The sequence below is a fragment of the Phalaenopsis equestris genome, unplaced genomic scaffold (genome assembly GCF_001263595.1).
Source record: "Phalaenopsis equestris unplaced genomic scaffold, ASM126359v1 Scaffold000067, whole genome shotgun sequence".
NCBI lineage: Eukaryota > Viridiplantae > Streptophyta > Magnoliopsida > Asparagales > Orchidaceae > Phalaenopsis > Phalaenopsis equestris.
The window spans coordinates 269,191-296,929 of NW_018164509.1; the positions used below are offsets into that span (position 1 = coordinate 269,191).

General features: G+C 34.9%; 2 protein-coding genes across 2 annotated transcripts; one reads left to right on the forward strand and one right to left on the reverse strand.

The window, feature by feature from the left end:
- LOC110019660 lies at positions 1–3,152 on the forward strand. The gene has a single exon (XM_020717421.1). It carries the CDS (start codon positions 264–266, stop codon positions 2,919–2,921), a length of 2,658 nt encoding a protein of 885 aa, XP_020573080.1. The 5' UTR covers positions 1–263; the 3' UTR covers positions 2,922–3,152.
- A 6,665-nt stretch (positions 3,153–9,817) lies between these two features.
- On the reverse strand, positions 9,818–27,454 carry LOC110019665. Its single transcript, XM_020717428.1, has 3 exons — positions 26,461–27,454; positions 13,681–13,835; positions 9,818–9,946 (listed from the first exon to the last, which is right to left on the reverse strand). The coding sequence occupies exons 1-3, from the start codon at positions 27,374–27,376 to the stop codon at positions 9,818–9,820; spliced, it is 1,200 nt and encodes a 399-aa protein (XP_020573087.1). The 5' UTR covers positions 27,377–27,454.
- Between the last annotated feature and the right edge of the window lie 285 nt (positions 27,455–27,739).

Sequence of the window (27,739 nt, forward strand, 5' to 3'; positions counted from 1 at the left end):
ACTTCTTCAGCTCGCTCGCGTAATTTCTCGGTGCTGCCTTCTTCTCTTCTCCATTTGCTTCACTCTCCTGCTCCGCTCTCACTCCAGCCCTCACCGCTGGCGCAAAGATAACGATCAAATTTTCCGAAAAAATCCCTTCTTTCAGGTAATTTGCTGTCTCCCACACCCTCCCAATCCTTTTTTCTTCACTTTCCCCATTATACCACTGTTTTTTTCACTCCGCGCCCCTGCCCCGTCTCCCCTCCTTCCTCCGTCGAACATAAATGGATGATCTTGCGCCTCCGGAAACACTAACCACCGATCCGATCCCCACCGAAAGCTCCGATCTTGGGGCTGAAACCCTAGTGCAAAGCTCCAACAATGCTGTTAGGGATGCTTCGTTCGTCGCCGGCGACTTCGTTTGGGCGAAAGTCAAAGGTCCGTTATGGTGGCCGGCGCTCGTCTCGCCGGAGAAGAAGCAGGATTCTGTTCTCGTCTCCTATTTTGGAGACTGCGATACTTTAGCCTGGTGCGAACCCAAGCAGCTGAAACCTTTCCTCAAGGTGTTTGACGAAATGTCTAAGCAGAGCAGCTCCAATAGTTTTTTGCGTGCTTTTGAAAGCTGTATGAAGGGGATTGAGGGGAGTCTGGTGCTGGAGATGACCTGCCATTGTGTCCCGGTTGAAGCCCGGCCGAAGCCGACACTAGAATTAGGTAGCAATGAGGTTCCTATTGCTAATATTTCGCCAATGGAGTTTATGGATTGGATAATAGATGCGGCGAGGGATGTTTTCGTGGTGCATTCGATTGAGATTCTCCAGTTGAAGAGTTGGGTGTTCGCTTTTGGAAGAGGTTCGATGCAGGGAGAGTCGTTGGAATTTCGCCGGCGACGAGGGATTGAGGATTTGGTGGATAAAATTGATCTTGATGCGTTGCCCGTGGAAATGGTTGGCGGAAAGGATGAAGAAGACGGGGGCTTGGTTGTAGGGGCATCGAAGAGGAGGATGAGGAGGAGCGCACGAAAGCCGGTAATGGAGGTGGCTTTGGATGCATTAGAGATGGATGAGGACGAAGAGGAGAAGGAGGCGACGGCGGCGGCGGAGAGGATTTTGAGGTCTACAAGGTGGAAGAGTAAGGGAAAGTTGGAAGTTTTAACGGCAGAAGAAGAGATTGGCTCTAGCTCAGGTAGAAGGGAGAGGAAGAAAAGTAAGTATCTTTCGCCTCCATATACGAATTTGAAAGAGGTGGGTAAGTTTTTGGCCACATTACCGAAGAATTCGGAGGAGAAGTCTCGAAAAGCTGCAAACTTTCCTGATCACAGTGAAGAAGAAGATGATAAAAATAGCTATTTGGTGAAAATTGAAAGGATGCCGATGCTCGAGTTCTTTTCTGAATTCGTTGCTGCAGCAAAGGATCCTCTTCATTTAAAAGGCCATAGGACCGCCGAAGTTATCAAATACTTCTTTGCTGTGTATAGAAAATCTGAGTACTCCGGAGGTGATGAGATCGAAGATTACAAGGAACTGGTGTGTGAATCTATAGCTAAAACTGAAGATGGTGTCGATGATGCCAGAAAACACGAGCACGACGATAGGAATAACAAGCATGGAGCTCACAAGGAAACTAGCTTGGATCTTAAACAGCGGAAAAGTAATAGCAAGCGTGTAGCTGATCAGGAAATTAAGTTTGATTTCGAAGAACCTAAGAGGATTCGCAAGAATGAAACCATTCAGGGTAATGATTCGGATTCTAAACGAAAGAAGAGTCATAGTTTGGAGAAAAAAAGGCCTAGAAGGAAAAAGATATCAAACGATGGGAGAGGCCATGGAGTTTCCCTCAATCTTGATTTACAAGTTGAAGATACTTTTGATGGAGGCGAAGCAGAACGAAGGACTGGAAACAATAAGAATGGCACCAGCCAGGAAACACCTGCTTTGAATGAAGGCGAAGAGAAACAGAAGCCTAGCAGGAAGAAGAAGAAGATGAATGATGGAATCAGTAAGGGAGTTCTAGCTGGTTTCAATCTCCACGACGTAGATGGTGGTTCGAGTGAGAGCAAACCTGGACGAGGTACAAAAAGATCGAAGAATGATGCCAACGGCGAAGCGGTGGTGAACGCTGATCTGCAAATTGTAAGCAGTTTTAATGAAGGTGGCTCAGAAAAAAAGGTGAGGAATCGCAAGGATGTTGCTATAAATTCTCAAAAACCAATTTTGACGAATGAGAAGAAGATTAGAAGTAAGGAAGATGCTGCTAATAGCAAAAACTTCCAAAATTTGGTTGTTAAAAAAACAAAATTTGTTGGAGGAGCTAAGTCAAGTCCCAGGAAAAAGGGTGATACGGGTGCCGGTCCCCCAAAATCGAAGATTGGAAGGCGGAAGGTGAAGAAGGCTGATCCTCTTTATGGAAGACAGGCGGCTCTTCAGCTGACCTTCCATTCTGGCATTGCTCTTCCTTCCATCGAAGATCTCATCACCTCATATACCAAGTATGGCAATTTGATCGACACCGGTGTTGAGTTGTTTGAAGAATCAAACTCTGCACGTGTCGTGTTTGCGAAAGCCTCGGATGCGGAAAATGCATTTAAAGATAAAGCTGGCCCCTTTGGTTCCGTCGCCACCTATCGACTCCATTACTTGTCCGAAAACCTCATCAATCCTTCACAGACGAATCACGAACTCGTCTCCTCCATATCTCCTTCGCAACAGAGTACCGATCTAAAGTCCACAGTTCTTAAGCCTCCACTTCCATACATAAGAAAAAGCTTAGAAACGATGATTTCTACTCTCGCTTCTTCTTCTTCGTCTCCGGTCAACATTGCTGGTTCTTCATCCGATGGGTTGAAGCCGGAGGCTAGGGATAATCTGGTTGGTGAGATGCAGGGCCTTCTTCAGAAGGTGGAGAAGATGCTGAATGGACCTGGTTCTACCTCTTCCACTTAGTCTAGAGAATAAATTTCTATATTAGTTTTAGACTCATGTTTTTTTTCCTTTATGTCCTTGTATTTTTTTTAAATTTTTCTTGGAATGCACCTCTCTTCCCATTGTCTATTATTTAGTCTTTTATGTAATGTTAGGCTGAGATTACAACTTATGGGATAGCTCCTGTGAATGGTAGGCTCCCTTTGTTGCTGTTGTATGTTAATTGGCTTGAGCTTGCCTTGCTTTGCTGCATTTCATGGTCTTCAATTTTACTTGGCTTATATGTATTTTCTACGGAAATTTACATATCTAGCACACATTTTTTATGTATTTACATATCTCACAACAAGGCTTTCATATTTACATACATTGCACTTCGGCGCTTCAAAACTGTGCATGAAATTATGTATTTCACATTTAGAAAGTGGTAATGCTGCTATTTTATTGTGATATTAAAGATTTGAGTGGTGTATAAATATGAAAGTTTAGGTTTAGGATATGTAAATACATCAGAATTGTGCGCTATGCATGTAAATGCCCCCATTTTCTATTAGGATTTTGATGACTTCTACCTTTTCTAGCTACAATCTCATGACTTTAACTTTGTTTGTATATATTAGTGAGATATTTGCATAACTAGCACTCAATTCTTATGTATTTATGTGTCTCACACCTAAAATTTCATATTTATTGCTTTGGTGCTTTAAACCTGCTTATGAAAAGATGTATTTCACTTTTAAATAGTGGCAATGGTGCTATTTTTCATGTGATATTAAAGATTTGGTTGCTATACGTGTAAATATGAAAGTTTATGTGCGAGATATGTGAATAAATTAGAATTGTGTGCTATGTATGTAAATGACCCAATTCTTTTAGGATTGTGATGACTTCTACCTTTTCTTGCTTCAATATCATGGCCTTTCTTTGTTTTTATAGATTATAGGGAAATTTACGCACTTATCACACAATTCTCATGTATTTACATATCTCACACCTAAGCTTTCGTATTTTCATAGATAGTGCTTCGGTGTACATATCTCACACCTAAGCTTTCGTATTTTCATAGGTAGTGCTTTGTTAAACCTGTGCATGAAAATGTGTATTTAACTTTTAGAAAACTGTAATAGTACTATTTTTGATGTGATATTAAAGATTTGAGTATTGTATGTAAATGTGAATGTTTAGGTGTGAGATATACGAATACATTAGAATTGTGCGCTATGAATGTAAATGTCCCAATCTTCTATTAGGATTTTGATGACTTGCTATCTTTTCTAGCTACAATCTCATGGCTTTGCTTTGTTTGTGCAGATCAATGCACAGTGCTCATCTATTTACATATCCAACACCTAAATTTTCATATTTTCTTACATAGCAATTTAGTGCTTCAAACATATGGATGAAAATGTGCATTTTATTATTAGAAAGTGGGTAATTGTGCTATTTTTTTATGTGTTATTAAATATTTTAAGACTGTGTGTAAATATGAAAGTTTAGGTGTGAGATATGTAAATACATAAGAATTGTGTGTTGTGAATGTAAATGCCCCTAGATTATTTGCCACATTTGTGTAAATTCTTAGTGTTTTTGTTGTCTCAGACGCTCTCTCTCTCTCTCCCTCTCTCTATCTGCACAATTTGTTCAATTTGTTGGCTTTGTGTTGAGATGAGTGCATTATATGATCATGTCAGGTGATTAAGCTCTCTCTCTCTCTCTTTTATGGCCAAATCAAGGCTTTTTTAGGACCATGCTTTTGCAACATAAAATTTTTTTATGGCATTTACACACATGCCCCACAATTCCTATATATTTACACATCTAACACAAAGTTTGATTTTTCTTGTATTACCAACTTTTGAGAAACGAAATACATGATTTCATGCATGGGCAAAATGCTATAAATGTAAAAAAAAATATCAACATTTAGGTGTTTAATATGTAAATACATAGTAATTGTGTGGTATGTATGTAAATCTTCCAAAAATTGTTTTCTTTCTAGTCGAAATACTTATATGTTGCCTTATTGGTCCAAAATTGACTCCCTTTTTAACGCTTTGCTGGTGCTTCAGAATTAATATGTTCAAGCTTGTTGGTTTGTATTTTTTTATTTTGGGAAATTTACATTCATACCCCACAATTCTTATGGATTTACTTATCGAACACCTAAAGTTTGATATTTATGTTTATACCACTTTGTTGCTAGAGATGAATGCATAAACATGAATTTTACTTTTAAAAAGTTAGTATAAATGGCATTTTATATAAAAGTTGATGTATTATATATGTAAATATGTATGAATTTTGTGGTATGTATGTAAATGCCCCTTTTATTTCTCACTTTTTTGTTCTTTTGATATCATGGTTAACTATGCCTTCTCTTTATTTTGTTCAATTAATCAGAATTTATGTTTCTCATAAATTTACATTCATACCACACAATTTTTGTGTATTTACATATCGAACCCCTAGACATTCATATTTACATGCATATCACTCAAATCTTTATTATAGATGCCACAATCGCTACAATTTTAGAAGCGAAATACACCTTTTTCATGCATATATTTATGACACCAAGGTGTTAGAAGTGTAAATATCAAATTTTAGGTGTTTAGTATGTAAATACATAAGAATTGTGTGGTATTTATGTAAATTTCTCTTTCAATATATATCAACTTTGTTTTCTGCTTGCAGCTTCCTTTAATACACACTTACAAGCGACTCTTCAGAAAGTCTGAAAAAGATCATTTTGAATGAGAGAATCAAACGGTAATTATGGTTGTTGTTAGACCATGGAGGAAATATTACGTGCGGATAAAATATGTGTGGATTGGTGGTATTGTGATGATATTGTGGTGAATGACACCAAATTCGCATCTTACCTACTTCGTTCGTATGTAATATTTCTTCTAAATTATGGGTGAATACTACACAATTCTTATGTTTTTACACATCTAATTACACTTATTACACTTCGGTGTAATAAATCAATGCATGAAAAGTTATAGATAGTGATTTTTTTTTTAAATGATATGAAGAATTTGAATGACATGCATTAACTATGTAAATACATAAGAATTGTGTGTTATGTATGTAAATGACCTTAATTTTCCGCGGCCTTATTTTGATGGTGATGGTGATTTTTTTGACGTGATATTATGGATTTGAATGGTATGCTTGTAAATATGATTCTTTAGGTTTTTCGATATGTAAATACAAAAAAATTGCATGGTGTGCATGTAAATGCCTCACAACCCAATTTATGTTTATTAATCATCATAGCAGACACTTTTTTGGAAGGCTTTAGGAGAGTATAGGATCTCTTCATCGCACGTTTGCTTGCATTAGTGAATATAATAACATCATCTGCATAGGTTAAGTGGCTTATAAGACTAGTAGATCCGTGACTGTATCTGATATAGCTGTGTTGTTGGTGTGCCTGATTAAAAAGTTTGGATAAGTAGTCAAAAGCTATGGATGAATATTGTTTGGGAGAGTGGATCTTCTTGTTTAATCCCTTTGCTGGCTTTGAAGAAATCATGAGTTTGCCCATTAATCATAATGGTATAATCATTAATGTTTAGCCATCTTTCCATCAAGTTACAAAACTACCTAGTGAAACTTCTTGAGTTGTCTCACATAAATTCTAATTTTGCTTGTTCCAAATTGAGTTGTCACTCCTCTTGCTAATTCAGGATCTGTTTGAGGCAGATGCATCTTGTCAGCATTTCAGCTGCAGTTTAGCTGTCACAAGAAGCTGCTGTGGGAAAGCTAGTTAGTTGTTTGTTGCAATTGTGTGTCAGCTGTTTTTGGAAAAACGATCATCCTGACCCTATGTAGTAATATTATTTGTAATAGAAATGTTATAGATATATATTTAATAATTCAAAAGCAAAGTCCACTACATATCATTACAAAAATTTAGATATACACCTCACTTAACAGTGGGTATCAATATTGCTAAAAAAACAAAAAACACTATTATTTGTATATAAAAGGAGCATAAATAGGAGCAAAAGCCCTCATGAACTATGCAGAATTTGAATTTATCTACCCCTCCCCAAACTAATAAAAATTATTGTTATTTTCCATCAGCTTAATTAGGCCATTAGCAAACATCTCATTAGCAAACATCCCAGGATCATATGTGATTATAAAGGGGACTTGCATATTTCTATCTATAAGTATTTGGCCACGAAAATGGACAATGATCCTTAATCATCAGACAATTTCCAATACTTTAAAAGAAAGTTACATACTACCATAATCACCCTATTTTCTTATATTTCTATTAATATTAAATCCATTACTCCATTGTATTTTAGGTCTGATTCGGCCATATTTAAGTAGTGAATGTTGCATTATATTCTACAAATAGAAATAAAGATAACTAAGTTACCATTTAAACAAATAGCCGATAATCGCCTTACAGCTAACAAACGTAACATTAATAGTTTATTTCTCACCAAGACAGATTCAACGTTCATCAAACAATGCAATAGACATAAAAAAAACTGCTACAAGGTTCATGGAAAGAGAAACTAGAAATTGACTAAACATAAACCTTGCCTAGCTAGCAACAATAAATTACAACAACGCCTAACCTTCCCCCTCATTCTCTCCCCATCAAATCAAACAATGGACTTGCGAGGGTTTCAGGCGTCAAAGGCTTCTTCGAACAATAGAGGGACGAGGGTTTTGGGTGTCGAACAGTAGAGGAGGGACTAGGATGGCTTCGTCGAGAGGAGCGCGAAGTTTCGGGCATCGAATAGAGGGGAAAGGACTTAGGTTTAGGTGTCGTCGAATGTGGAGGGCTAACACAGGTAAAGATGCTCGCTCGAACGCAGGCCGAGGGGTTTGACCCTCGGCTCACGTTTCGCCAAAACGGTGTTCCGCTACGATCCTCCTACCGAACCAAACAGCCGCGATTCGATGTCGTTGCCTGCACCGTGCTCCTCCCGCCAAATCAAACAAACCCTTAGCTGTAAAACAATGGCCAATTTGGACACATCAGACTTCTATCCAATGCCCAATTTGCACCAATGTGGACATTTTCTTATGTAAAATATCAAGAATGTATTACACAACCTCCTTTAAAGCATGTGCGAAAATATAACTTTAAATAACCAACACAATGTACACGACATTTTACTATTAAATGTCGTTCACTCTTCTCTCTCTCTCTCTTTCTCTCTCCTCTAACTTACGTTCTATTTTTTGAAGTGTAATTCACAGACAAATTTTGATTTAACAAACTTGTCTCAAATAAATTCTAAATTTGCTTATTTCAAATTGAGCTATCACTCTTCTCTTACTAAAACAAAGACCAAATTTGATACATGAGACTTGTGCCACGTATCCCGTCCTGTTGGTTGACATCCACGGTACAAGACCCCTCCTCAGGTCGGGAATTCGAATTCAAATCCCCTCTGTCACAATTGGCCATAAACAGGCGATACTCGAATTGTTAGACATATTAGGGGTAATTGGAAGCTCCTATAATAGTCTTTGGTCATTCTTTTAACCAAAAAAAAAATCATAAATATAACAAGCTTATCTTTTCTATGATTATATATATAAAATCATAAAATCCATGATTTTATATAATATCTTATGTATATTTTATTTTCAAACACTTCATATGTCTAGGATGGCTTCGTCGAGAGGAGCGCGAAGTTTCGCTATATATTTTATTTTCAAACACTTCATATGTATCATATATACTGCTATCAGTAGGCCTTAGGTCCTTAACACAATTCTTATATACTTTCATATTTAATATCTAAATTTTAATACATTTACATACCACTCACTTCCTAGGTATTTACATCTCCAAACACTTAACTTTATTTTTTATTTTTTACATTTATAAGATCCAAATCTTTCATATCATAAAAAAGAAGACCACTATTTTGACTTTAAAAAACAAAAATATACATTTAAATTGAAATTTAGATGTTAGATATGTAAAAACATAAGAATTGAGCGGTATATATGTAAATTACGAAATGGTGTTTGACAGAATGTTGACCCAAATATTTGACTTGTTCTACACCAAAATAAAATAAAATGTGGACATTTTTATTCAGGGACATTTACATACATATCACACAATTCTTATGTATTTACATAACTAATACCTAAATTTTCATATTTATACTCATAGCACTCAAATCAAAAATACTATTATTAAAAACTGAAATACAACTTTGCGCGCATAATTTTATGACACCAGTGTTATACATATAAATATGAAAGTTTGGGGGATAGATATGCAAATACATAAGATTGGTGGGGCCTGTGCTGAAGCCTAATAAATACAATTAAATAAACTAGTTGCAGTATTTTCTGCAAAGAAAAGAACAGATTGAGTTCCATCTCCTAAAAGGAGATAAATATATATTACATTCTCATAAAAATGAAAAAAAAAAAAAAAACTCTGTAAAATAAAAGCAAGAAATAGATTTGCTGTTTATTAAAAGGAGGAAAATAAAACGCTCTTCTGTTTGATAAGAAGTCTTCTGGCTCAACAAGGGCATCGCATTGTACATTTTCAATAAAACTGGAAGATTTACAGACATACCGCTCAATTCTTATGAATTTACATATCTAACGCCTATATTTCAATTTTTACATATATGTCACCTTACCTATGCATGAAAAAGGTTCATTTTTGATGAGATATGAAAGATTTGAATGGTATGAATGTGAAAAATCAAGATTCTAGTGCTAGATATGTAAAATCATAAGAATTGGGTGATATGTAAGTAAATGTCACAAAAAAAAAAATTTCAATAATGAGTGGAACGTTTTCTTCATAAAAAAGTGAAAAATAATCATTACATTATGAATAAATTGTTGTAATATAGCTCTGTTCATTTATATGTATATTTTTTTATTTTCTTTAGAGATGTAATTCAGTCTGAAGGCTTGCTACCATACCTATCATCTTCTTGAGATTTCTTCATATTTACTTCCAATTTCTTAATTGCTGTTACCAAAGCTCTTACATTAAAAGCTTCTGCAAGCTCATTCTCACTTTGTGTCTGCAAAAAATAAAATTAAAATTAAAAACAATTTATAAGATCCAGAGCTGATTTGAACTTAAAATAATTCAAAACTTATGAGTACGAAAAATTCTAGAGTAAATCCTTAACATCAAAATAATAAAAACAAAAATCACAAGTTGATAGAGCATCTAACAAATCATCTTAAGGATGTGACTATGTTTAGAAACGGATTTAAGCAAGATTTAACTTAAATGTGCCAACAACAACAAGCCTTTATCACACAAAGTACGGTCGGCTGCATGAATCCTTTTTCTCCATTGTGTCATATTGAGTGCATATTTTGATCTAATTCTAATAAATTAAGATCATTTTTATACAATATCCCCATGCCTTTTTAGGTCTACATCTATCTTTCTTAACATAAGTCAAATCTAACATGTCTACTCTCATAATCGGATCATCAGATGGTCGGCTTCTAATGTGACCAAACCATCTAAGACGACTCTCTAATCTTGTCTGCCACTTGAGCTACATAAACCCTTTCACGGATATATTGGTTTCGAGTTATCTCCAAGTGTAAATCTGCTAGATCAAAAAAAAAAAAAAAGATAAATTTTAAATGTTGATTTTAGTAAATCCAATTTCTTCTCAATTCTTCCTAGTTATGTCTTAAATCCCGGATTTGCTGAATTTTGATTTTGTTAAAATTTAGTAAATGCATATTTACGGGATTTACTAAAATGCGGTTTATAAAATTAGGATGCGGAATAATTATAGGAAAGGAGGAGATTTTGAAAAACTTGTGTGGGTAAAACAGAAATTTGACATCAGAATATAAAGTAATGCAATGAAATAATTGTAGTAAATGCAGCCTTGGTGATGAGGATGAAGGGATAGAATGTTAATATATGTGATCATATCTAAATTATCATATGTGCCAATTACTTATAGCAAAAATTTCTAATATTTACTATTATAACATTTTTTTCTTATTAATGATAATATGATATCATACTTCATATATATTCTTTTCTCTTGCCTATATTCATATACATTTGTACTTGTACAATATAATAATTGAGTAAGGATATAGTTCTTTAGAATTCTCTCCCCTCCAACAGTAAACTGATATAACATGAATTATTTATATTCCTCGAGAACCAACTTGCAAACGTATGCAAAAACAACATCATAAAAGAAAGGGAAATTTACATATCTAAACACATAGACTTTCATATTTACATTTTTCATGCTTTGGGGTCATAAACATATGCATAAAAAGTGTGTTTTATTTTTTTTTAAGTAATAGTGATATTTTTTTTTGTGGTGTTAAATATTTGGATGCTGTGTACAGAAATATAAAAATGTAAATGTTAAAGTAATAGTGATATTTTTTAGTTGTTAGAAAAGTAAATACATAAGAATTATTCAGTAGGTATGTAAATGCCACTCAAAGAAAATAAATTTTCCATGTAACATAAAAGGCGGCAGTAAGTTGTAGCATCCTGTAGTTTAGCAAAGATCACTTGAAGTCTAGGTAAGGGAAACCATATCCCTCATTGTTATGGAAGAAGCAGCTATAACTTTGCTCATTTATCCCCATATATCTTGCTCTCCAGACACAAAAAACTCTTGAAGGCTAATGCAATTTTTTTTTACATATAAAAGCATTTAAATGCCATAAAACTAACCTAAAAACCAAGCTATTATCCACAATGGTAAAACAGCACATAAAGTTTTAAACCATGACAAAGCTGCAGAAAACAAAGAGCAGAAATTATAGAGGAAAGATGTAAAAGTATAGGTGCAAATGAACCGAATGAACCAAGCGTTTTGACAAACTACTTATGCCTCTGCTCAATAGGAGCTTATTCATATTCATTTGATTAACTTATAGAGCAAATTTGAACAGTTATAAATACTTAGTTGTTTGATAAACAAATTCAAACAACTCATTGCTGGATTCATTTATGATCGTGAAGAATATCATCTAAAACTCATGAATAAATTTGTAAACAAAAAGCTTGATGAATAATAGCATTTAAAATTAACAAACAAACTAATGAATAAGCCCAATTCGTAGCTCATTATATTAAAATAATTAAAGCATTAATTAGTAATTTATAAAACTAATTAATAATGCTTAATTTAAATCAATAATGATGTAATTTAATTAAAATATTTTATTTTTAAATAAAATTTTCCCTATCTTAATTTAAAACCGCAAAAAAGAATTAAAATTAAGGATATGAATCCCCCTATTTTGACTTTAAAACCCTGTTATCGATTTTCGCATTTTAACCAAACATTCACCTTCCATCCCTAGGATGTCGCAAAATCTAATTGTTTTCTCCCTTGTGGTGCCATGTGATACAGCTAGAAAGGCATTAATAAGCCCAACAACGCTATGCAAACAAGAAGATGAATTCATGGGACTTGCATGTGATTGGAGCTTGCTAGAGAAGGCCACAGACGCTTTAAGATCCTATTGGTCAAGATTTCAATGGGATTGATGTTGAGTAAATAAGAGATTGCTCTTGAAGATATCTTAAAAATTCCTACAATAATGTAACCATGTATCTATGGCTTATTGTTGTTTCTAATTTTATTAATATAGAATATGTAAAACTTTTAATTGGTTAAGTTGAGCTTTGTCTCTTTTTTTTTTCTTTTTTTTTTTTTGTGAAAATATGTTCTCATTACTCGGTGAAAATATATTCTGATTTTATATAATTTAACCAAAACTTTGATAGTTGATTATTTCAATATTAAAAAAAAAAGGGTTTTCTAATTCATGTAAGAAAATCACATGATCATCATACAGAAATGTATTTTTTTCAATTATATATTGACTTAAGAACACTATATTTATGATGTGAATACCTTATTTTAGTATCGTTTACTATCTGCTTATAATTCAAGACGATAATGATTTTTAATTTTTGTAATGAACATATATCATATAGCTCATCAAAATAAGGTATTATTTCTATAAAACGGATTTTTAGTTCTTTACAAGCATGTACAAGAATTCGATGTTGATCATTAGCAGACCAAATAATAATCTTATGGGTGATGATAATCAATGTGATAACTCTTATGGGTGATGATAATAAATTTGATAACTCTTATGCAAAGACATAAAAAAGAAAAGCATTATTTGTGTAAAACAAATTTATTGCACTTAATCTTAATGATGAAACTAAAGCTCTGTTTAGCGCAGCTGCAGCTGCGCTACCCCAGGAAGTTGCTGCCTGGAAGCTGGCCACATGTTTGGGGCAGTTGTGTGAAAACAACTGTTAGACAGCTGCTTCTGTAAAAATGACTATTCTGCCCCTATTTTGTGATGTTGTACGTAACAAAACTGTGATAGCCATGAATTTAATACTTTTAAAGCAAAAACTAAAATTCGTGCTCTGAAATGAAAGATTTGGTTGGTTATAAAAAATTCAAATTCATGCTCCTTTTCAACATAAATCCACTTTTTAAGCCTCCTCTTCCTCCAATTAATTGAGATCATAATGTGGCACACAACAACAACAACAACAACAACAACAACAAGAGGAAAAATGATTTTGCACAGAGAGAATTGGCTGAGGTTACAGTTCGGGAGGGAGAAGCTGAGCGGAAGGCGGGGGAGAGGCGTCGAATGATGATAAGATTTGTTTAGGAAGGACGAATGAGAGAAGGAAGGGGGAAGGAGCAGAGCTTTCTTTGGCGTAACAACCCGAACGGTCGGACATTCGATCAAAGGGGCAATGGGTAAAAACAGAATCGCGGAATGTGGGCCATGGGGTTGATCCCGCTGCCCTCTTTTTGTGGAAAAATCCCCTGCGGTGGTCGCGACGCTTCTCTACCGCTCCCCCAAACTTTTCACTTCGGCGGTGGGGTGCCGCGAAGCTGAAGCCACGCCCCCAAATGGAGCCTAAGGAAATGCAATATATTCCAATCAAAAAATCACAAATGATATATGCAGTGTAACCACACAATAAAAATGACACTTTATTGTGAGATGCGAATGAACAACCACCACATCCAATAAATAAGGTTAACTTTGAAAGTATCTATCATGTTACTAATTAGATATATAATAACGTGACAATAAAGTAGTTAGTTTTCCATAGTACAACTGCATAAATTCTCATTCAAATTTGTAGAATACAAGATGTTTGAGATAAATATTTAAATTATTAGTCCACATCATGAAAATATATCACCAACAAGAGTGATATATTGGTATGTGCCAACTTATGAAATTGGAAAGAAGAGACCGAAATAAAATTTCTTATTGGTATTATATTTCCTGTGTTGACGTACATATATATATATTAAATTTTTTAGTGTTAAATAAAATTCTAGATATAAAAAATATAATTGATGAGGTTAGAAAAAATATCAAATACATGGTTAGCTTCCCAGCATTGTTTAGTCATATTTAGTCAATCAACACAACAACTAACTTGGCTAGGAAGTTGATCATTAATTGTGTTGCTAGAAGAAATGTTACTTATGTAATATTATCTTGTACATTTGAGTTCAAAATTAAGTTCTTTAGATTTCATGATAGAATCATTTTGACACATTGCCTAATGAAGACGAGTAGATAGTTGAAAAGTTCCGTTTTTACTGAGATTTTCAATCAAGCCAAAAAATTATTTTTGCGTAACCCACAAATATCCTCTCATTCTGTTTAATAAAGCTCAAATATTCTTATAATATAATATATAAATTAATTTTAAATTGCACTACATATCACATTCCAGGTATTCTATTTTTAATTAATTTTTAAAACTTTGAGATATTAAGGAAATGCACAAAAAAATGAAAGAAAAGTTAAATAAATATTGGGATAGTTATAATATTCTAATAGCAATTTGTGCTATATTAGATCCTAGAAAAAAAAAGGATGTAAAACTTTGCACATAGTGATATGCTTGAATGCTTATATGAACTTTATAATGAATATTTAAAGAAGCATAAAACTGTTAATATTGATAAGCTTCCTTTAAATGGTGAATCAAATAATAGTTTATGAAGTAATGATTATATTTTTTTCAAAAAAATAGCTAATGTATTGAAAGTAAAAAGTATATGAAACATACATTAGAACATATTTTACTATTCATAGTATCTATGCTTAATATGTATTTAGATGATGGTTTCTTCATACAGAACGAATCCAATTGACAAGTTTATTAGCAATTTTATTAGCTTCATATGTTTTTAGATGATGATGCTTCTCCTTACCCTTACTTTATTAGTAGTTGTCAATTACTAAAATTTAGATGTTCAAGCTCATAAAATAAACCATTTACTTTTAGTTCTCTCTTTATTTGACAAAAAGTATGAATGTTGTGTTATCTCTAAAGAAGATTGGTACTAACCAATCACCACATATATAGCCTTTAAGGATACAACTGTTATCAGCATGGGGGAAAAAAATACAATCCATCATTAATAAAATCCATCAAACTGTTGCCTTCAATAAAGATGACATCATCCAAATACATATCTAGCTTAGATTTAACAATATGAGTAGCATAAAATATTTTAATATATTTTCATATTTCTTCTTTTCATTTATTGGCTACCTTTTGAAAAAGTAGGAGAATAACTTCTTAAATTGTTATTCACCGTTTAGAAGAAGTTTGTCAATATTAGCATCCATTAGAATATTTTAATGGCTAGTAATATCCATTACTTATTTAGTTATTTTCTTCCTTTTTTTATTATATTTTGTTTTTAATTCCTTCCTTTTTTTTATTACATTCTGTTTTTTAATTCTTTTCTTTCTAGTTGATCCGATAATAGGTATATATACCCCTCTTTGTATCAATAAAAAAACATCTTGGTTCTATTTCAACATAATATCAGAGCCATGTTCCTAATCTAGGCTGCCGAGCATCTCCTTGTTGTTGGTTGGTCTGTCTCCTTGTCCAAATAACCTCCGTCTGCCTACTGGTCCATCCAGATCTGCTCCGCTGGCGATTCCTTTGGCTGTATAAGCACGAGATTCCTCTACTCTGCTGGTCTATCTAGATCTGCTCTGCAGTCTTTGACGATTCCTTTGTCTGCTTCCTCTGGAGATTCCTCTAGCAATATAAGCACCAACTTTCTTTCCAGCCACAAGATGATCCTCCATAACGGCCAATCTGGCCTCCTTGCACCGATGGATTCCTCCCAACTATCGGAATTGCTTCCTAAGAGCTCGATCTTCCTCCAAGTTCACCGGACTTCCTCTGTTATGCTCTTCATTGCTTATATTTCAGCCAACTGAGGGTTTAATCAAGCCAAAACCTCTCCTCGAGGACAGAACATCAATATCTATACTAGAATCTTCCAATGGCCCAACAACTCAACATTTTGTTTGCCTCAGTCAAGATCATGGAGGACTCCTCCAGCAATGAATCTCGGAAGAGGTTCTTGAGTTTGCCGATGGTTTAGAATTCTAAACTCCGTTCATCAAAGGATGTGGGAAAACGGTCATCTCACTGGTATGATTCGTGAAACTCCAAAGACTGACCCGACATATGAAGCATGGGAAGTAGAGAATTCTATGGTGGTGACATGGTCGATCATATATGTTCCATCCGCTAGTGCCCTTTGAACGACAGTTCATGATACCTACTCGGGTGTAGGGACTTCCAGCCAACTCTATAAGGTGTCCAAGAAAATCCGTGAAGTAAAACAAAGATCCAGGACCGCGACCCAGTACTGCAATGGCCTAGTTGCATTATGGATGGAATGCGATCTATTTTATGATTACATTGGGGAAACTCTAGCTAACTTATATCTCTTCCATAAAATTATAGAAAATGACCATATGTTCCAATTTCTGGCCTGTCTCAATAAAGATCTTGACGAAATTCGGGGACGTATCCTTGGTTGGGATCCTCTACTACTGCTCGCGCTGATTTCACTGAAATTCATCACAAAGAAAGTCAGTGACTTGTTATGCTTAGTGCTTCTACTACGTAGGTTGAAGCATTCACCTTGGTATCTAATAGTTCTCAACCCAGGGCTGGTCATTCCACGTGTGATTATTGTCACAAGCCCAACCACACTCGTAATATGTGTTGGAAGCTCCACGAAAAACCACCATCCAAACCTTCAGTCAAATCTTCCGCTGACAAGGGTCTCGCTACTGCATCTAAATCCAACACGGTGTAGTTGGCCTCTACTCAGAATAATGCAGAATCCTCTAATTCTCTTAAGAGTCACATGGAGCAACTAATCAAGCTGCTTGGATCCAGTCTGCTCTCTTCGAGTTCGTCAACCTCCCACATTCGTCACGGTACCAATCTTATGGCACTCACTTATTTTGCCCATTTTAGTCAATGAATCATTGATTCACATGTCACAAATCACATGACTGAAAGCTCTCAAGCCTTCTTGACATAATATTTGTGCTCAAGAAAAAAATACTATTAAAATTGCTAAAGTGTCACAAAGTATCATTGCTGGTAAAGGGTATGTTGTTTTAACAACAAGTTTAACTCTGGAATATGTGTTACATGTACCTCTATTGAAACCTAACATGATATATGTCAGTAAGCCGACATATGACATTGATAGCATTGTTCATTTTTCCTCTAATGTATGTGTCTTTCAGAATCGTTGTTCGAGAAAGGTGATTGGAATTGCTAAGCAGGTTGTCGGACTCTACTTCCGAGAGGAAAGATGGAAAACGAGGATACTCCACCAAGTAGTTCCGGTTTATCTCAGTCCATTGAATGTCCTATTATGTTGTTACATTGTCGTTTGGATCATCCTAGTTTTTAGTATTTAAAATAATTGTATCCATTGATGTTTTCTAATAAAAATCCTTCTGATTTCAAATGTAAAACCCGTCAGTTAGCTAAACATCATCGTATCTCTTATCTACCCCATAATTACACACATATTGCTCATTTCTCTCTTATTCATAGTGACTTATAGGGGCCCTCTCGCACTCTTACCTACACCAATAAGAGATGGTTATTTTAATTGATGACCACACTCGAATGACATGGGTTTATTTTAAAAAATAAATATGAAACTATTGTCACTTTCAAAAACTTTCATACATTCGCTTTGACTTAATTCAAAACTTCTATTCAAGTCCTTCAGACCAACAATAATCGTTAATTTTTTAACTCTGTTTTAGAAAAATTCTTGGTAAATAGGGCATCCTCCATGATGGCTCTTGCAACGATACTCCTAAATAAAATGAGATAGCTGAGAGAAAAAAACGACATCTCATTGACGTTACTCGCTCCATTATGCTACACTTTAATGTTTCAAAACGTTTTTGGAATAATGTTATTCTTACCGCCACTCATCTCATCAATAGAGTTCCCTAAAAAATTCACAACTTTCGTACTCCTTTAGTCGTCTTGAGATCGTGTTTTCCTAACAATCAGGTCTTCTCCAGTTTAGAACCCAAAATTTTTTTACGCACCGGTTTTGTTCGGAACACAGCCCCAATTCGGAGAAAACTTGATCACAGGTCCATAAAATATATTTTCCTAGGATAATCTGTCACTCAAAAGGAGTATCAGTGCTTTGACCATACCACACAGAAGATCTATGAGTGTTGATATCTACTTTTTTGAAAATGTTCCCTACTTTCCTAACTAAGCCTCCAGTGAGAAGGAATTAGAGTTCTTGGACATTATTCCTTACCCTACTCCTGCGAAAGTTCCCCCCACGTCACCTACCATCGAGGAACCCTCTGTTCCTTTGGTTTCACCCAACTCTACTACAACCAAGGAGCTCTCTATCCCTTTTGGTTCACCAATCAATCCTCCCACTCTTCGTGTTTACACTCGACACATTCGTTCTGATGCACCTAATTAAGAGCTCCCTAACCCCTTGTTGGAACCTCTCCCCTCCGGACGACATCTGCATCACTGCTTCTTGCCCAAATGAGGAAATCAATTCCTTTAGTACGGTACACAATCAGGCATATTCTCTGTACTCTATGACAAACTATGTTTCTTTTCACAAAATATCACCAAACTACAAAGCATTTGCTTCGACCCCGACCAATCATCAACTTACATCTACTATTGATGTTGCTTTAGCAGACCCAGCCTGGAAAGCTGCTGTCATGGATAAAATAAATGCCTTTAAGTGAAATCAAAATTGGGACATTGTTGATCTTCCTCAGGAAAAAAAACTGTGAGAATTCAATGGATTTTTAGCATCAAATTTAAATCTAATGATTCCTTTGAATGCAACAAGGCACGGTTAGTCGTCAAAGAGTACTCACAGCTTAAAGAGTTGATTATGAGGAGACACTTGCTCAAGTGGCTAAAATAAATACCATTCAGGTCCTCTTATCCTTTGTTAAAAATATGGATTGGCTCTTATTCTAGCTTGATGTCAAGAATGCATTCTTGAACAGTGAACTTGCAAAGGAGACTTACATGGCCCTTCCTCTAGGCTTTGACTCCATAGCCCCCCAAGGGCAAGTATATAGACTGTGAAAGTCTCTCTATAGACTGAAGCAATCTCCACGAGCATGGTTCGAGAAGTTCACAAAGATAGTGGTATATTATTGACTCCCTCAGTCAGACTAAATAAGACCACACTCTCTTCTTCTGACATTCTTTTAGCAACCAAGTAGCTATTCCTATCGTTTATGTCTACGATATTGTTCTCACTAGCAATGATCTACCAGCATTAGAGACTCTAAAAGACAATCTTGTTGCCACATTTGAGATGAAGGACATGGGATCTCTCTGATACTTTTTAGGCATGGAAGTTGCTCGGTCATCTTAGGAGATTTGTCTGCCTCAGCAGAAATATGTCAATGACCTTTTGATAGAGAAAAATCTTCATTTGTGCAAACCAGCAGCTATTCTGATGGATCCAAATGAAAAACTTCATGATGTTCTCAATGCAATTGTCGTTAACAAAACTCACTACCAGCATCTTGTGGGGAAACTCATCTATCTTGTCCATACACACCCCGACATATGTCACGCAGTTGGGATAGTAAGTCAATTCATGCATGATCTTTATGAACACCATCTTCAAGCTGTCCACTAGATTCTCCACTATTTAAAAGGCATATCGGGCTCAGGTTTGTGTTTTTCCCGCCACATCTCTTGATCAATTGTTGTTTACATATATGTTGATTGGGTTGGGTTCATCCATGATCGACGATCCACCTCGGGGTACTGCTCATTTGTGCGGGAAACCCGGTCATGTGGAAAAGCAAGAAACAATCATTGGTTGTTTGGAGCAGTGCAAAAGACGAATTTCGATCCATATCACCGGAATTTGTGAGGCTCTTTGGTTACACATCATGCTCGAAGAAATACAGATGTCACTCTCGTTCCCCTACAATTATTCTGTGATAATAAGACAGTCATCATCATTGCTCACAATGCGGTTCAACATGATCATACGAAGCATGTTGAGATTGACGGACACTTCATCAAGGAAAAACTCGAGTTTGAGGAAATTTGCGTTCTATTTGTGTCATTTAGTAGCCAACTTGAGGATATCCTCACAAAGAACCTACCCCAGCCACTGTTCGATAAGTTCAAGTCCAAGTCGAACAATACTGACATCTATGAAAGTATTAGAATATTTTAATGGTCTGTAATAACAATTATTTATGTCTGATTATTTTGAATTATTTCCTTCCTTATTCTATTGTAATATGTTTTTATTTCCTTCCTCTTTTATTATATTATGTTTTTTATTTTTTTCCTTTCGAGTTGATCCTCTAATTACTATATATACCCATCTTTGTTTCAATAAGAAAACGTCTTGGTTCCATTCCAATGGTATGTTTATACTTTTTTTTGTATTTATTGTAAAGTACATATAAACTTTCACAAATATTACTATAAGCATTTGAGCCAATGTAAATAAAGTCAAAAGCAAAATTTATCATTATCATTTTATTTCTACGGCCTAACATAGCATCAATTGATATTAAAAGATTAAACTACTTTAATATTCATTAAAATTTCTCTTTTATCTTATTCATAGTATTCTAAATATGTCAGTGACCAATATAAGTGTATAAATTCAAATCCCTCTTCATACCTTAAAGCTTTGACAAGTATAAATAATGAGGAAGGTAGTTGGAACCTTAGATGTAAGAAAATATTAAAAAAAAATCTATATTATAAAACAAGTAAATCAGAGTTCATAAAATAAATATGACAAAATGCAAGCTCATAACATGTGATCAATTCAGTAGCTTCATCAAAAATTTTAAAAAGTGAATAGACTTTTTCCAACTCCGTCCACTCATTTTTATTAAGACAAGATATAAGGTAAGGATCTCTATCATGATATTTACGGGACGCATCTCTAAATTATAATGCACAAGATAATATTACATAAGTAGCATTACGTCTTATAATATAGGCAAAGATGAACTCCTTCAAAGGTAAGTGCATAAATTGTGTTATCCTGCTAAATATTACTAAATAATATAGGGAAGTAATCACATATTTGACACATTCTTTAACAATATTAATTATATTATTTATCTCTAAAATGTCTGATTGCATTAAGAAATTTAATATGTGTGCAGAATAATATATATTAAATACTCTACCATCAAAGGGAAGCTTCTTATGAAATTCAAGACTTCAACAAATTCATCGCTGAAATAATCTATGCCGCACTATCCATTATTATTAGTGCAATTTTGTTATCAATACCCTATTTTTTAAAGCAAGTATATAATATATCATATGTATTTTTTAAAATATGAGCCGAGAGCACATCAACAAAGTTAAGCACTCTTTTCTATATCCTATAATCATCATCAATAAATAATATATCCGAATAATGTAATGTATATCTTAGGCAAATTCTTATAAATCAGTTATTAAAAAATGTTTAAATCACTTTTTTTAATCTCATAATGTGGCATACAATCAATTTTCAATACAAATTATATCTTTCTAGAATGTCAGCTAGTAGTTTTTATGATAAAATTAAATATTTGTTATTCTACAATTTAAATAGCAACTCGTGACTATATACTATGAGAAATCAACTCACTCATTCTAGCATAATTATAGTTCTAATTAGCAACATTACAAGTATTTTTTGAATCAAACTTATTTGTTAGTAATGGTGATTGAACATTAATATTAATTTCTCCCTCAAATTAGCATCCTCTCCCCACAACGAAAAAGATATCATTTACATTGTGTTTACATTCCTTTGTTTTCGTGAGTTTTTACTTGCAAGCACTTTTGAAGTAACGTCAATAACTTTAACTATACAAATTTATTCCACGTCAACACTCATTTTTCTTCTTGCTTTCTTTATATAAAGGTCTTCAAATTGATCATCAACAATTAGGTTTAAAATTCCTATAATCTCACTTATTATTATTAGGCTTCATGATCCTCCAACACTGAATCCTCATGATAGGTGGTAGCAGAATACGGTGGCAGTCAGTGGTAGGAGATGGGTGTCGGCAGCCGACAGCGGCTGGCGATCGGGTGCCGCCAGCCGACAGCGGCGGGCGATCGAAAGTGGTCAGCGGCAGGCGTTGATCGACTGGCGACACTTTACATTAAGCTGTGTATTTGGAATTCACCCAAATTCATCAAATTCCAAAAACACGTAAAATGAATTAAGGTTTTAATTACAAATACACCGTTATTTTACATTGTATTTGAAATTCTTTTTACAAACCATCCAAACTCCTAAAATGCCTGCAAAAAAGATGCAATTCATCCTTTTGCAGCCGACCAAATATCCTCTAAGTGAAAATAAAAAATGAGGCCTAAAGTTAAAATGAGGAAGTTTCGATTTGAACCTCTAATTTTAATTCTTTTTTGTGAATTTAAATTATCATAGTGGAAATTTTAATAAAAATTAATTAAATAATTAAATTAATTATATCATTAATGATTATGATTAAGCATTATTAATTAATTATCTGAAACAAAAATTAATGATATAAATTTAATTAAATATAAATGAGCTTTAATCGAGCATTTTGAGTTTGTTCGTGAGTTTTAAGTGTGCTATTCAAGATCATAAATGAATCGAACAAATGTTTATTCAAATTTATTCATTTAACAGTTGAGTAATATAAAAAGTGCTCAAACTTATTCAATTTGTTAATTCAATAAATATAAACATACTTTTATCTAACTGAGCCACAAGTAGTTGGTCAAATACTTAGTTCATTTTTAGATTCAAAAGTTTTTGTATTAAAATTAATCAAAAAATATGTTTTGTTAAAACAAGTAGTAAATCCAATCTTCAATTTTTCGACTTTGTTATTCTTTGAATGCATTGTTCATCATGTGTTATTCAACGTTCTTTAATCAAAACAACATAACATTATAGAAGTATAACATGTTGATTATGAATCCAATCTTCTCACAATCAACATGATGCATTTTGATGTGATAATAGCTTAGAAAGGTGTAGAAATAAAGTTCATAACAGAAAAATTAATAGTCAAGTCAACCAGAGCGTCTATTTGAGAGAGATTGGGCTTATGTCTTTGAGATAAGCTTGATTTATGTACACAACTTCTTGTTGAATTTTTGCACCATGATAACATTGAAGATCCCAACATATATATTAAACTTCTCATATGAATCATCCGCTAACATCTCCCGAACGTCACAACAAAAAGCCTCAACTAGAGTCATACAACTTCGGAAATCTTCTGTTTAATTAGGCTGGCCTATTTGTAGTTATTCAGGTGATGAAAAGAAACATTGATGTCAGCACATGGCATTTCATATGCATATGAAATGAATGCATCAAAGTTAGAGTGGAGGTAGTCGATGACTCAATCTTGATGCTTTGCATCAAATGAGTCACTAAGACAAAAGGTGCACATCTGGTAGTTTGAGATGATGACTTCAACCATAGTCTCAAAAAATTAAGCGATAAATTAATGGTAAAACTCATCAACAATTCCACATATCTACAAAATTTCTTCTTTGACAAGTAACTTTTTATGACCAAATTTTATATGACAAACTCTATGCTTTTGAAATTTATCAAGTTATCTAGTTGACTAAGGAAATTTTGACTTGATGCATTAAATAAACTAGCAACTTTAATAGGATAAGTTGTTGAAGTGTTTGGTGAATTACTGGGTTCAAATCTCAAGGAAGTGAGTTCCCAAATCCAATTTTTATAAATATAAAACTTTCTTCAAAATACTTGAGGCAATTTCTTCTTTCCTCATCACATTGCAAGTTCGCAAGATCATAATTTTCCCTAATCATAATTTTCCCTACAACAAAGAAGCAATAAAAATGAAACTATTATAGAGCTCTTTAAATTTAATTTCTCTAAAAAATACAAAGTTGTTGGGACACTTCCCTATAAGATCAAAATTGATCAGCCTCAAACATTTAACTTGTTTAAGAAAAATCTATGGAATTTTTCTTTTCTCCTAAAATACAAGTGTTGGAACTAGTTCATTTCTTTCTTCCACACGGGCTTCTTGTTGGGACATCATCTAGGATTGAAGAGGAATCTTTTGAGTGCCAGATTTCATAAGTGGGAATAATCTTCATTATTGTGAAAATGATCTTCATAGGAGAAAATATTTTGATGACTCATAAGGATACAATAGCACACACATTAAAGATTGTCAGCTAAAATACTCATTATCATGGATTGCACTACAATTTCAACAAGTGGCACATAGAAAAAAGAAAAGACAGATTCTTGAAGTATGAAAGCGACTTCTCCTTTATCAACTGGTCATAAGTTGGCATGCTCCTTTCCAATATATTATTTCAAAAGACTTAGTTGACTTCATTGTTGATGTTCATACTAATTTTGATGATGAGTTGACTTCCCAGACAACTTGTAGTTTTCATTGGCTTGATCTGCTGGATGGAAGAATGTCATTAACTATCAAGTAGGAGTTCAGAAATGCATAGTCTGGATGTTAAACTCGGGATATCATAGTCTTGTTCTTCAATGTTGGCATGAATATTAGCAAGTTCAGTACTTCAATCAACCTATAGATGCACCAAGTTGAGCAAATATCTGAACGGTCATTCTCAGTGACCCTGAGTGACTATTAAATAAGCTTTAACAACCTCCATTTCTCATCAAGCATCCCTTTCTAGAAGCAACAAATGAATCGGTGAAGGGCCTCTCCATATCCTTTTGTCATGTTATGGAGATTGAGGATTCTTTGGCAATTTTTGTGCACTGGAAAATTGGGTGATAAATTATTGTTTCAAGTTTGATAAATTGGTGATGTATCCAGAGGAAGGTGATAGAGCCGTGTCGTACTGATGTATCTTTGAAAGTGATGAACATCAATCTAAATTTAATCACATTGCTGACTGTGTACAGTGGAGCAGTTGATTAGAAAGTAGTCAACCTGGTCGACCAAATTTAATTTCCATCTTTAAGAATCTAGTGGTGGCATTTTAAACTTCAGTGGAGGTTTTTCTTCCATAATTTCTGCTAAGGTGTTGATAAGCTACATCTTGGTGTTTCATCGATCTGCAATGGAGAAGAAACTCTACAATATTTTCTTATGGAAGGGACGTACCACCCTCAGTGGGTGATAGTCCAACGATTCCATGATTGCCACAACATTAGTGGGCCAGATAGCCAACTAAATCCCTCTCTTGGGGAAAGTGAATAAATGGAGCATCTTATGAAAGGTGTTTTGTGATTTTATGAATCATTTTTTGTCAAATGATATTCCATCTATATCAGTATCCAAAATGTGTCCATTTTTTCATGGATCTTTCCCTGGCCTAGTCCATGAACTTAGATATATCCATGCACACTACACCTTTAGAATGTTGGATCCAAATTTATCCTAGGAAAATACAAAGGCCTTACTTGAGGAACATTTGAGCCCAAAAGAGAAAGAGAGAGAAAAGATAGAATTGAAGAATCAGAAGGCGTATCTTAATTAGATTTTAATAGGGCAGGCACAATTCGGGGCACAAAACTACAATGTTCACTCATGCCTATGCACAACTAGTAAACCTTTATCTATAGACGCGGATCAAAGGTTTGTAATACATAATTAACTAATAAAAAAAATAAACTTAGTGAGCTTTATTTAGTTTGTTGTTTGGCAACTATCAAATGAATTTGAATTTCAGGCAAGTTTTGGTTTGAGGGTAAGAACACTGCAAGTGCTATGTTCTTTGAACTTGAAACAAGCGGACATCATTGATGGTGAGTTCAATAGCTGGAATTATGGGCCAAATTAGAGTTATCGCTTGGTCAATTAGAAAATATCTTATTAAGGTGATTCTGTGGCCATGATTCCTTATGAGAAACTTGATGACCTTTAACTCTTATGGAAGTAGAGGCTTGGAGAAATTACCGAGAACTGGTGGGCCGATAGTGATGACTTGATCAATCTGAACTAAGCAAACATGGTTGTACAAGCTTCATTGATCCTTATATGCATTCATTCTAGCACAACATTATATAAGATGTTGATTTTTATCAGCACACTCGTGTAACAATACATTAGTGACTCAATGGGAAAAAAAAATGTATTGGTTTGAGTGAACAGAAATGCATGATGAAGATAAAACTGAATTTAAGGGGAAAAAAACACTCGAGCTCTTTAGCACGCTCTTCCCACACATCTTCCGACCTCTCCTCATCGCGATGAGCAACTGGAAGCACACAAATCAAATGCCTCCGCAGCTGATCCCTACAGTGTTCCTCAACCCTGCACCGCGGAATCCCCGATTCGCAACCAACCTGATAAAATGGACAGTTCACCAACTTCATCTTACACGCCGTGACACAATGCCGATCCATCTCCCTTCTCAACACCATCTCCCCGCACTTCTGATCGCATTCCAACACCTTATAAGCACAAATCTCGTCATGCTCCTTCTCACGCGCCGAGCAGAACTTCACCTTACACCCCTCATTCCCACACCCCACCGTCCGAAACCCACATTTCTCTCTATGAGCTTCCAGCTCCCGCTCGTCCTCGAATCTCATCGAGCAATGCGCCTCGTTCTTATAATCAATGTTTCGAAGCAGCACCTCGGAGATCGCTTCGCGTCGATCGATCGTCCAGAAGCGATTGGTATCCATCTCATGGACGAGGTCATCGATCCTGTCATCGCGAGCATCGCTGAGGATCCATCCGGAGACACGGCTGAAAATATTGCGTTTGGAGGCCGTGAAATCTTCAATTAGTGCGGCAATAATGTCGACGGGTTTGGAGAGGCCGGCGTTGGGGTCGGAAGGTGAATTGCGGGAGAGGAGGAGATCGGAAATGTAGGTTTCCGTGCGTTGTATGAGGTGGTCGACCATCTCTTTGCGGAGATCGACGGCGACGATGGAGGGAGTGCGGAAGATATCGCCGGTGGTGGAGTCGACGCAGGCGGTGGCGAGGCCGGGGAGGAGGAGTTGGGCGATCTTGTGGACGAGCTCGGCGTCGCAATGGGAGCAGGGTGAAGAGGAAGCACCAGAGTCTGTAGTCAGCTGGGGATCGGAAACCGGGATATCCATTAGTAGGGCGGGAGACTCTCCAGAGCTACACGATCAGGAGAAAGAAGGCAATATTCTGATACAGTTAGGTCGTTTCGGAAAAGCAGGTCTAAAGCTGTTAAAAGAAAAAAACAGATGTTAAAAAAACCCAAATAATTAGACTTTTTATCACAATTAACCAGATAATTGCAATTTAGTTCCCATTAATTTATGAATTCTAACTTTTTCTACATAATTGATAAATTGAATTTTTTATTTTTTACTTTCAGTTATTAAATATTTTTTAAGGGCTAAAATTGTTATTTTTTATTGAAATGAGTGCAATTAAAGAAAATAAATAAAATCAAAAGTCATATAAGAAAATAATTAAAATATGATGAATTT

What these genes read in the sequence shown, in the direction of transcription:
- LOC110019660 (XM_020717421.1), top strand. Translation starts at nt 264, where the DNA reads ATGGATGATCTTGCGCCTCCGGAAACACTAACCACCGATCCGATCCCC.
- LOC110019665 (XM_020717428.1), bottom strand. Translation starts at nt 27,376, where the DNA reads ATGGATATCCCGGTTTCCGATCCCCAGCTGACTACAGACTCTGGTGCT. An exon ending in GCGTGCTAAAGAGCTCGAGT is followed by an intron (nt 13,836 to 26,460) that starts GTTTTTTTCCCC and finishes GCATTTCCTTAG; the next exon opens with GCTCCATTTGGGGGCGTGGC. An exon ending in GGCCCACATTCCGCGATTCT is followed by an intron (nt 9,947 to 13,680) that starts GTTTTTACCCAT and finishes TATTTTTTGCAG; the next exon opens with ACACAAAGTGAGAATGAGCT.